The 12230-nt window shown below is 36.6% G+C and overlaps 2 protein-coding genes across 3 annotated transcripts; one reads left to right on the top strand and one right to left on the bottom strand.

Annotated features, from left to right (window-relative positions):
- Positions 1-1487: 1487 nt before the first annotated feature.
- On the bottom strand, positions 1488-6883 carry smg9 (SMG9 nonsense mediated mRNA decay factor). The gene is made up of 14 exons (XM_028012646.1): positions 6798-6883; positions 6560-6711; positions 6388-6462; positions 6011-6245; positions 5233-5330; positions 4999-5111; positions 4021-4132; positions 3826-3921; positions 3589-3674; positions 3295-3401; positions 3085-3192; positions 2389-2514; positions 2159-2303; positions 1488-1818 (listed from the first exon to the last, which is right to left on the bottom strand). Exons 2-14 carry the CDS (start codon positions 6701-6703, stop codon positions 1740-1742), a joined length of 1524 nt encoding a protein of 507 aa, XP_027868447.1. The 5' UTR covers positions 6704-6711; positions 6798-6883; the 3' UTR covers positions 1488-1739.
- A 78-nt stretch (positions 6884-6961) lies between these two features.
- LOC114141812 (zinc finger protein 2) lies at positions 6962-11682 on the top strand. Of its 2 annotated transcripts, XM_028012650.1 has the most exons (3): positions 6962-7032; positions 7136-7169; positions 9836-11682. In XM_028012650.1, the coding sequence occupies exon 3, from the start codon at positions 10262-10264 to the stop codon at positions 11420-11422; it is 1161 nt and encodes a 386-aa protein (XP_027868451.1). In that variant the 5' UTR covers positions 6962-7032; positions 7136-7169; positions 9836-10261; the 3' UTR covers positions 11423-11682. The 2 variants fall into 2 exon arrangements, with proteins under 2 accessions (XP_027868451.1, XP_027868449.1); XM_028012648.1 differs by lacking the exons at positions 6962-7032; positions 7136-7169 and adding an exon at positions 7423-7706.
- Positions 11683-12230: the final 548 nt, after the last annotated feature.

Consider the following 12230-nt stretch of genomic DNA (forward strand, 5'->3'; position numbering starts at 1 on the left):
TTTCCCTGCACCAACACACTGTATTGTAAATTTCCTGTTATATTTTTACACTTCAATATGCACATTATGTACATTTTGACAAAGTCGTCCTACTTAGTTGCACATTATTGAAAGTTTTTGCTATTATTGTTGTTATTGTTCATTTTGTTTTCAAATATACTTCTATTTCTTCTTTTCTGTTTCTATTCTATTGAACTGGTAGACTTGCGTGTGAATAAATCAATGAATGTCATAACTAGAAGGACTAGAAACAAGAAAGAGGAGAGAAAGAAGAGAAATATGCATATTTATATCTGCATAAATATAAATGCACTCATGTTTACTGTATTTATTCTAACAAAATAGGAAGTCCAGTTTGTAGTTAACATCAGTCCAGCAGTTTCTGCCTCACAGTTACAGACAGAAACAGAAAAGGGGGAGGACTGACAATTACTGGTTGCTATGGTAACCACTCACTCTCAAGAACAGCAAAACAGAACTTAATTAATCAATTATAAATATCTGGAGAAACAGCTTATTGAACAAAATAAATTTTAAAAAATAAACAGATTTTGACAAAACTTCACATCTATAGTATTGTTAAAATAAAACCCTGCTACTTACATGATATATATGTAGCTATGTCCCTTTAATGTTTTGATTGTTTAAACAAGTCCTTTTTATACTGAAAAAGAGTATATGCAATCAATATTGACCACTAAAACATATATGCTTTCAGCATCTATGCACCACAAATTTGGAACAAACTTCCAGAAAACTGTAAAACAGCTGAAACACTGACTTCTTTTAAATCTCAACTAAAAACCCACCTGTTTAGAATTGTATTTGAAATGTAATCAATTACAAATTTATGGATGGAACTTGACTTAATGCTTTGTTTTGATTATTGATTCTATATTGCATTGTGTTTCTGTGTTTGTAATGATGTAAAGCACTTTGAAATGTCTTGCTGCTGAAATGTGCTATACAAATAAAATTTGATTGATTGATTGATTGATATGTGATCTGTTCAAATTCAGATATTTTCTATCCTTCTGTGCCACTTATTAAAACAGTAAGGGGCATCTATAAAAATACTTAAGGTTGTATAGATGATGGTGTCAATTTTAGACAATTCACAATAAATTAAGCTTAAATAAAACTTAACTACACAAACAATCACTGTCATTACACCAGAGGGAAAAAAAAAATTATTTTACATTTGAATTTATTTTTTTCTTCCCCATTTTAAAGGAGATTTATTTGGATCTCCTGTAGCCTTTGCCTTAAACATGGCTACTCTTCCTGGTGTCCACAATTTAAAGTGTGTAAATGGCAAACTGACGTTTCTTTTACATTTGAATTTTTAAAAGCCCCACATTGATATGCCAGCCGTGTGCATGAAGCGTGTGCGTACACCTAAAGACTCACCATACAATTCATCATAGATTTAGTCAGCATTACAGCAAGCATAATAATCTTCTATCGTAATAAACAGACACTTTAAATCGGTTTAATTCAATGGGGTTTTTTTTATTTTGGGTTTTTCGCAAAATATAATTTACAAATTGTTTTTTTTTACCACAGACACTGCGCTCCACAAGTATTGTCTTGTAACATTCTCCCTCCTCCAGCACTGTGCTGAGTGGAGCAATTTAAACTGTACAGTTCATCATTTGAGTGAATGAGTCTCTCTCTTCAGGCAAGCATTGTTCTTTAAGAAAACTTATCAATATAAAATGACCCTGAAGATCAAAGATTTAGCAGAGGAGGCGGCTGTACTCAGAGAGGGCTGATGACTTTTTAACACTGTCCCAGATTCGTGCTGCGTAGTGAAACCTGGAAAGAGAAAAACAAAAATAAAGATGGCGGGAAGTAGATTTAAAAAAAAAAAAAGATGAGGATACAAAGATCTGCAAGTCCATGCTGACGCTTAATGTGGTTATAATTGCAACTGTACTGAAATTATTATGGTTCAACAGATGCAGTAAAGAATACTCAATTTTTGAGAGGCTTTAATTCGCATTAAAATCCAAACCTATTGGGAAATACTTTATCCCTTAAAAACAATGTGCTTTTTTGAGATTCCTCTGTTTTTTCATTGTGGTATAGAAGAAAAAAAAATCAGTGATAGATCAGGGAAAAACATAAACACCAAAACACAGTGTGAAATATTTACCAGTTTTTCTCAGTGAGAATGGTGTGGGACAGCTGACAGCGAGGCATGGCCAGGATCTGACTGCGGAGCTTGGAGACCATGGTGGAAAAGGTGGGGTGACCTCTATAACCCGGCAGCAGAGAGAACAGTGGATATGTTCCTGCTCCTAAATACAGTTGGAAAAAATAAATAAATCAGTGACAGAAAACAAAATGTTCCCTTTCTGATATAAATATGTTTTTTTAACCAACCTGTTTTGTTCAAGTTATCCTCTCCATCATTTTCTTGGACCGGAAGCAGAAACATGTTGACTTCAGTATCAAGGTATTCCTGTGCCAGTCCAGGAAAAATGTTGCAATCCAACATAGACAATGTACCTGTGAAGAACACCAAATATTGGTTGAGAAAATACCTAAGTTTATGATTTTTATCCTGAAGCAGATGTGACATTGCTTCTCATATCGCAACAACTGCTTTACTTTAAAGACTCAACTACTATATGTGGAAATTCAAGTTCAATCATGTTTACAAAGTATATGTGTCCCATTTAAAAAGACACATTTGTTTACAGTGTGTGGGTGTGTGTACGTGAATGTGATGTGTGTGTATTGTGATAAAAGATTTAATATTCACAATCATAATTTTCACTACATACTTTGAGACTTCCAGATTATGGGTCACTGAATGAAACCAATGTAATGATGTGAAACAGCTTACACCATTATCATACAAAAAAGGATCATAATAATTATTATTGATAAACATTGACTGGATCTTCTTGTATGAAAATTACTACAGTACATTTTTACAAGTGTGACCAAACTTTTGAGCTTCATATTTTTTAAACTAAACTTGATTTATCAATAGTTGAGCTTAAACTGGATATTTCAGAATACTTCGCTTTTAGAAGCAGACATTTTTAGAAAAGGATTTGTAGAGTGTTGCACCTTTGTATTTAAGATGAGAATATGCCATCAATTTGTCCACCACCGTATGCATGTTCTTAACATTTCTCGGACAGAAATCCTCTCGTCTGGACTTATTCTGGAGAAAAACTAGACGAAGGGGGGGAAAAAAGTAGAGGCATTCTTATTTTCAAAATGAATAAATCTGGTTGATATGGAACAGTGCCTTCGTGGCTCCAGAAGAACACCCACCAATATGAGGATAGTACTCTGCGCCATCATCGCTGCCGGAGGAGCCGGTGCTGTCATGGCTTGCAGATGGGGTGGAAGGCTTCAGCATCTCAGCAGTCTGTAGAAACCTACCAACAAACAATGTTACACCACATCCACTGTCACTGTAATATACAGAACCATGACGCAAAAGACATAAATTACATATTTTGTATTGCTTTGAAAAGGAGTTTTCTGGTTGTAGTCAGAATCACTCTGTCTTGTATTTTCTTGTAAGCTTAAGCAATTAAAAAGAACACAAAAACAAGTGCTCACCTGTACAGGTTTATGTCAGTAAACCAATCTTGAACCACTATAACTACATGGCACACAGTGAACAGGAAGGCGGCGATCTGAAGAGACTGTTGGCAGATTTAAAAGGAAAAAATGTGTCAACCTGTTTGTGTGACTTTCATTCAAAAATAAATTAAAGGGTTTGAAGTAAAGATTAATACTGCATACCCCATGACTAACTTCACATAGCCTACTGCCCTCTGCAGGACAAATACAAACCTGCATTTCCACATATGTGTGAGGAAGGTTGTACTCTGGGGGCAGCTTTCTGTCGTTGTTAATAACGTGGTCAAGTATAAACGGGCTGAGAATAGGCTAAAAAACAAAAAAGGAAGTGATGCATTTACAAACAATAAAGCTCCTACTCAGTTCTTCTGAATCCTCAATAAGAGTGCGTACAAGCAAACATCTTACTTGTGTATCCAAAAAGATGACTCTCTCCTGAGTGATGAAGAAATCGATACCTGTGCTCTGATTGCCTCCCCTTTCCTTAATTTCTTGACTCTGGGGTCTAAAGACATAACTCCTGCACAGAAGAAAATATTATTCCACCAACAGTACACAACTATTTTTATGTAATAAGTAGAAGGGAAATTTTATTTATATACAATATTTTTTGCAGACTTGGAAAACATACATTACAGACACTGTATGTCAAAGTGAATCATTAGGGCAATATACTGTAGTTCTTCCCCCCATCCACCTATTGCTGTCTAGCAGCAAGCTGAAAAAAAGGTCGTTGCACTTTTACCTTCGTTACAAAAACACTGATTTTTTTTGGTTGGAAATATTTCTGCTTATAAGCAAGTGACAGTCATAGAGTTAAACCTGTCACATTAAATATTCATTTGTGATGCTTTACACTTAATTTGGTCTATTTATGTGGGAAAACTAATTTCAGGAGAGTTTAAGGAAAACTAAAATTCCTATATTTCTGATACAATACATATTTCACAGTCTTATATGCTGAACTTTTGTTGAGAAAAGAGTCTGGTTTTAGTTTTGCATATCAGTTACGATAAACTGAGATTCCATAATGCAGATGAATTTTTTTCAACATGCATTGCACCAGACGTTTTACACACAAGCATGAGTACTTAAAATCAAAATAGTACTCAGTAACAAACTCCCTATTAATCTAGAGCTACACTGTACAAAGTGACAAAACAGAGTTAAACATGTATACAGTTAATGATAATCCAGAATTAAAATCAAGAGTAAAACATCTAATGGAGGTGGATTTCACTCTACAACTATCATTTAACTTATATAACAGTATAAGTTAAATGATTCATTCATTTGATAAGTTAAATTACATCAAATGAATGAATTAGACAGAAATTGAGAACAGTGTAAGGTTTGTCTTATTCTAGGTGCCAACACCAAGCTTACCTTTGATCTTCTTCAGGTGTGTTGGCAGATAGCAGTGACATAATGGTTGATTTCCCAGTTCCCTGCAGGCCAATGACTCCCACCACCAACATGTCTGTCTGGTCCCTCAGATACTGCAGCACATCACAACAAAACACAACTTTCTCTAAGTTCATTCAGTACACTTTAAATCAGACCTTTTCATTAAGCCACTCCGCTTTGATTAATTAAACGTAGTAAAAAAAAACGTCACACCTCCATGGCACTGTCACACCAATTCATCTGATCATCCACCAGCTTAATACTGTGCTTCATTTTCTCTGGATGAAGGAGTTTAGACTGACCGACCATGGCTGAAAATCACAAAGAAGTAATTTTACCTTCTATTACACAACATTCAGCTGGGTTTAGTTTTAGATTATATTCATACAATGGCAATAAATACATAACTAGAAGGTGTAGTAGAGTAATAGGAAGCCATTGTCACAACTCCTTGCCAACAGCTGTGACAAGCATCCTTCTGATTGTTTCAATGAAAGGACTGCATCCAAATGAACAGCAATTTGGAGTTCAGCCATTGAGGTTGGAGGCTGAAAATTTGGTTACAGTGAAAGGGTCTCTGAAATGCTCAGTGAATCAGGAATCTCAAATAATTGAATCTGCAAAACGGAAAACTACCATTTAAATAGATTGAATACTAGCCAAAAGGGATGCCTCAACCAATAACCAGGTCTATGGTGATCAATGTCTACAGCTGCCTGTGAGTACTATAAAAAAAATGGTTATGCAACTAAATATCAGTTAAGAAATTTACAAGAAAAAGAACATCTTGACACACTTTTTTCTAAGTTTATACAGTAAATGTTTAAGTTAAATAAATAAATATACAGACACTGCTAGTTCAATAGTTTTTTATGCTGTTTTCCTCACCTTGTGTAGAGTGAAGACCTTTTTTTTTGGAAATAAAATAAATTATAGGGATTTTAAACACCACTGAAAAAGAAAAGAAGGCTTTACACCTATACTGACTTACGGTCCACAGCATTGCCAGATGCAGAAGCCCCCATTCCTCGGTTTTGGATCTGATAAACAGGTTGTGTGGGTCTCTGACCTTCCCTTTCTACCTTAGAAGGTCCAGGACCAGAGGACTGAGCTGCTGCCTCAGGAGGTGTCCCTGGCTTCCCTCCATCATCCCTGGCTTTCATTAGCATTATGGGCTTTTCCAGGAGTGGAGCTCCACTAACAGGTGCATTCTGTGATGGTTTGGCCTTAGAAAAATACCCCAAAGCAAAACAGTTATAAGAATTGATCACGTGGCATTAGGGTAAGAAACACTTACAGAGTTGTCATAGCCACAAGGCTTATAGAAAAGCTTGTTATAAGCAGTTAAATAAAAACAAACTGACCTACCCTTTCACTTGGAGGCTTCGCAAGAATGATGGGTGTTTTTTGGATGAGGGGGCCTGGTGGATCCTCACTTCCATCCTGACCACAAAATTGTACACACACATATATACATATATTAACAATTTATCTAATAAACAGGACGTGGTTCCTTCTTTAAAGTGTATGTTTGTAGTACCCTTCGTTCTCTCGGCTGGTATTCCCGATCGCGGCTAGGGCCAGACAGATTTTGTCCAGGGGGTCCATCTCTCTCTCCCCGGCGTCGCCTCCTTCTCCTCCCTTGCCCGTACATCCCGGGCTGGCTGTGACCGGACTCTGACATATTGGCAGCTGTCAAATATGCAACATCTAACGGTAGGAAATCAGTTAAACCAGTTACTAAATATTTTTAAGCAATGTCGATGTGTATACCCCACTTGTAAACAAATGTAGCTAGCACTTCCGGGTGGTATGCTCGTTTATCAATCTGACGCTCACCGTTACAGTACGCGGGGGCGGTAATAGTTAAGAACCGTATAACTCCGCTCGCGTGGAAATCCTTTTGCAATTAAACAAACAGCCTTTTCCGTCTACCAAACAAGCTCGTATTAAAATGTGCATTTTATAATTAGTTCCGCTCACAATGAGTCGCGACACATCTGTTTTGTTCGGGTATGTTCTTAGTGTTCTCACCTTGCTAATATATATATGAATATATATATATTCGTTATTTTATTTGTAACGTTTGTTAATAGACTTGCTTCTGTATTTGCAGCAACCACTGGTTCTGCAAAGAATTTACTCACGGGGTAAGTACAAATACTTTTCTCTATTTTCGGATTTTCATTTGGAAATACTTTTGAAACATTGTACCTTCCCCTTCAAAATAATGCACTGTTTTAAATGTTGGCCTATCACACAAATATCAACAAAATACACTGAAGCATATTAAAGTCATGTGACAAAACTGTAAATTTTAATGGCGGCTGAATTAATTGTAAAGTCAGATTTCAAGTAGAAACGCTAATATGACCATAATAATGCATTGTGGTAGTTGTACGATATCCTCTTCCGGTCTAAACAGGATGTGGGTGGAACCGGTATGTTCTCGGACGCCATCAAGAAATTCCCCCCAGTTTGAAAATATCTTGAGTTTTTAAAAAAATATATATATATTTATTATCCGTTTTTATGTGAAGTTCAATGCTTACAATATTACTTAAACCACAACTTCTGACGCACGCCAAAAATGTCTCTTTCAAAGTGTGAAATGTGTGTTATTTAAATCTACCTCATGTGAGGAATTATATTTTATGTGCTCACCCTTGACCAAGAGAAACCCGTTGGTAAGTACACAGCAACTGTGCAGGTAGTTAGGTATGCTGCGGATTTACCCAATAACTTTGCTGCAACTAGAAATACTTTTTAACACTCGGTTTAGTATTTACACGTGCCTGAGGGAAAATCGTGGACAATTAGTGTTGACATTGTACGTGTCGGTCTTTTTTTCTTATCATTATTTAATCATTTGTAAATTGATAGACACCAGATATCAGATTCTTAGGAACGAAGGTGTGTCGCTTTAAAAGCATATAGACAGAAAGTGTGAAAAATCCGTATTAAGTAGACGCTAACCACGCTATAAGGGTACACACATATGAAAAGTTAACTCGTAAATGGTACGTTTTAATGTTTAAACCAAACTTAGCTTGGACATGAACAAAACTGCTATATATAATGAGATAAAATGAGATTCGTAATGGTGAAAATGTACTCTTGCGTATTACATATTAAGAAAGCGAGAGAGTGAGACGTTCAAATGCTATTTAGCAAAATTAAGACAAATGATACGAACAAACAACATGTATATTACAAAAAGAGTGATATATTTAAACCAGTTACTCCTGTTCATTTAGACAATTATTTACAACAAATGACAACCAAAATTTCATTTTTGCAGAAAATTGGAATATTATGCAAGACCAATAATACATTTATTAAAAAATATATACACATTCTAATCAAATAATACATGTTTTGGCCTAATTTTACAGTACTTACTGCATCAATGTAGCATGGCTTTTCAGGTTACTTTAATTGCAGCGTTTAGCTTGTTTGATGACTTTCATCTTCCTCCTCTGTAAGTTGACTAGACAATCATGCACTGCAATTCCCTGATTTTTAAATACTTGGTACTTTAAGGGGTATGAGCAGGTACCAAGTACTGTTGGGAAATAAAATCAGTATCTTTATAAAGCTCTAGATGAAATGTAAATGTTTCTTGTAGATGGCTGAAAGGACTTTGGACTTGATGAAACACAATGGACTAAGATACACAGATGGCATTGCCTCCAAATAATCATTCCCTGTTAAAACTTCACACTTGACCATAAGCAGATTTTGTGCTTCTCCACATTTCCTCCAGATTCTAGTATCTTGATATGATGGAATGGTTGTTTCTGATTCCAGAATGGTTTAATACTAGGAATGTAAAGCTGTAGACTTTGTCCTGTGGGTAGCACTTGAAGCACTAACTTCTGTCACAGTCTTTGTGAATCTCCACTTTTAACACTTGAATGGCCATTGCTTCACAATCCTTTCAACACTGATGTTTTACCTATTGCTCATTATTTTCCACAACTTTCCTTCCACTCAAATTTTCAATATTATGCTTGGATGGGCCTTTCGCAATAAGCAATAAATCAATTAATTGCACGATAAATCAAAACAAGCTCAATCATTTCCATTTGCATGATTTATCGTTTTTCTTTTCTCTCTCTCTCTGTTTTTACCAAAATTGTATGACAAGCCTCTCCAGTCTGGTGCATTGGTCTCAACTAGCCCTAATGTTGAAGGATTTGTTTACAAAAACTTTAACATTCATATTATTTGTTGTTTCTATTGTTTTGTTTATTTATTTTGGGTATTTAAAATGTCCACCAGTTTCAGTGTTTAATGTTCATTACAATTTAAAGTTTATTGATCTTTGCAAATGACTTTTTGCATTATTATGCCATTGTCATCATAATACTTGAAAATGGTCTCAAAACAGCAATTTTATCATTTATTGCAATAACTTCTGGGACAATTTATAGTTTAGCAAAATTAGTTATTGTGACAGGCTTGTGCTTGGATACAGCACACTGTGAATAATCAGACCCTCTAGCAATAACTTTACCATGCTTCCCAAGGCTGCCAGGCGCAGGTGGCTGGAGGATTTTCTCAAAGTTGTTAAGATTCTCATAATAATACTCTTCTGTAGTTGTGTGTACATTAAAAAAAATATTTGGGAATTAACAGAAATAATTGAAATATATTGTTCTGTGTGCAATAAATCTGTAAAATATTTTTTAAAATTGTATTACTTAGATAAAATAATTTTTCCATAATGTAATTTTTGAGGTACACATATATTATGCTAGACAAGTTCAACTTATAATTAGAACTGATTAAATCTTCTCTACTTAATTTCCAGGGAGCCAGAGGCTGGCCTGGGCAGCTTCCTGTGTCTGATGCCGCTGATGAGCAGTGGGGAAATCTACATAATCGCAGGTGAATCGTGAACACTCAGACACCAATGTTTGGCAAGTGGCTAAACAAATCTGCAGCTTGATGTTGCACTATCAACAAAATCCAAATCTTCTGCCAGATGTGGAGAAATTTTTTCATTGCTTGAAGACTCACACCATGCCGCTGGATAATGCAGCCATATGACTGTTGTCCCACCAATCCTTTTCTACCTACTGAGGACTTTGGGGGCATGCAAAGAGCCACACTGCAGTCTTTTTCTCATTTCTAAATTGTGTCCTCTTATGTTGGAGCATTTCTAGTCATATCGTTGTGCAACAAAGCACAGAATCTGATCGCTATTGCTCAGTATCAAATCTTAAGTACTTATCAAATGTTGGAGATGTATCGCAAGGCATCTGAATACACTGTGGAATATGAAGTCGGTGAAGATGATGAGGAGAGTGTCACCCAAAGTGACTCTGATGAGAAGACGTCAGATTCTTGTGAAACCTCTGAAAACTCTGATTCTGAGGAAACTGCTCTACCTCCCCCCATCAAAAATGGAGAAACCTGCAGCAAGTGTGGTCGGGGACCTTTCAGATCGGTGAAGCGCCATTTGCTTTACTGCCGTGGGGTGAAGGACAAGTTTCAGTGTGTTTTGTGCAAGCACTACTTTTTTACTAAGGACGCTCTACAGGAACATCACATGCCTCTGTATTTGTGTCACAGCTGTGGTCAGGTTCTCCCCACCAAGAACTCATTCAGCCGCCACCCGTGTCCCAGAGGAGTCAAATCCACTTTGGTGCTCTTCTGCTCCGAGTCGATGCCGAAAGCATGCAAAATATGCAAATCCTTTTTCTCGTCTGATAAAGCTTTGTCAATCCATCTGACCAACGTTCACTCATCTGAAATCAGCACCAAACAGTACATCATTGCTGATTCATCTTTGTTGGCAGGAGCCACAAGCGTCCAAACCCAGGCTGCTAAGAGGAATCTATGTGTTGGTCAGGCTCATGTAGATCCCGCCACCCCAACTCCAGTCACTCAGGGCTCCGAGGCAGTAGCTTCTTCAACGCTCTCCATTCTAGCCCTGTTTGAGAACGAGAGCCAAGAGTGGGCTCTGATGAAGCGGATGAACACAGGATGGCGCTCTAAAACACCCTGCCACTGCAGGCAGTGTGGCGCCGTCTTCCGACAACCCTCCTTCGCCATCAGCCACCGCTACCTCCATCGAGGCCAGCGCTCCTACCTCTGCCAGTGTGGCCGCGCGTTCAGGCACCAGCTGCACCTCCTGCGACACTGCGTTCAGCACGCTGAGGCCTTGAGCTACATCTGCGTCGGCTGCGGCGACACTTTCTCTGGAGCAAAACGTCTAACGCGCCACATAAACGGAAAACCATGGAGAGGAAATCAACGTGGACGGACAGTGAAAGAAAGTGAGAATAAAAAGTGCAGGATGCCCCTGATGTGTGACTGTGGACTGGTGTTTTTAAGGCCTTCGGCCTACATATGGCACCAACTTAAAAACCGAACTAAAAGGAAAAACCTTTGAAGAAGTGAAAGGTCTGTGCATTTTTTGGTTTAATTGGAAACCAGTGATGAAAAACCAAAAACCTATAGCAGTTTAGATTTTCAATTGAAAATACTAAATACACATTTGTTCATTTATTTCTCCAAATTTAGAATATAAAATCTTCAGGTTACAGAAATATGAGCCTGATTTCTCTACTGTTCTCACACACTTTCAAACACTATGCCATGTAGGTTTGGATTTTGTTTCCTGTTCATAATAAACACTCTCTTTAAACTCCACACCTTCTTTTTTTTGTTATTTTTATCTAATATTTACACTTGTTTAATGCATTTATGCATTAGGAAAAATGCAGCATACTTTTTATTTACTTTTCTTCATGTCCAAATAGTTCAAAGTAAACTGAGTTAAATCAAGTTCCCCCTTGAAACACTTAACTTTTTGTTATTTAAGTATGTCAATAACACATCCAGTTTATACTTTAGTAAGAATTAATACTGAAGAAAAGCAGGTCGATAATTGTTTTTGTTTTGTATAAGTAGAATTTCTCAGGTAGTTACAATATTGAATAACTTGTAAAGTGGATTAGCAAATCATAACGATCTCTAATCTGTTATAAAGTACTATGACTTAAAAAAAAAAGTACAGTCTAGAAAATCTTTATTTAACATAGGATAAATCAGTCCAGACTTCATACATTTGGTTTGTAGGTTTTGAAAGAGAAATGATTTAACTTTGTCCAAATGACAAGAAAGCAGTGAAATAACAATGTACTGCTGGATTATAAGGCAACTTTTGTGCTTTGTTGTTTCAAAATTGTTAGAAAAAT

The sequence above is a fragment of the Xiphophorus couchianus genome, chromosome 3 (assembly GCF_001444195.1).
Source record: "Xiphophorus couchianus chromosome 3, X_couchianus-1.0, whole genome shotgun sequence".
Lineage (NCBI taxonomy): Eukaryota > Metazoa > Chordata > Actinopteri > Cyprinodontiformes > Poeciliidae > Xiphophorus > Xiphophorus couchianus.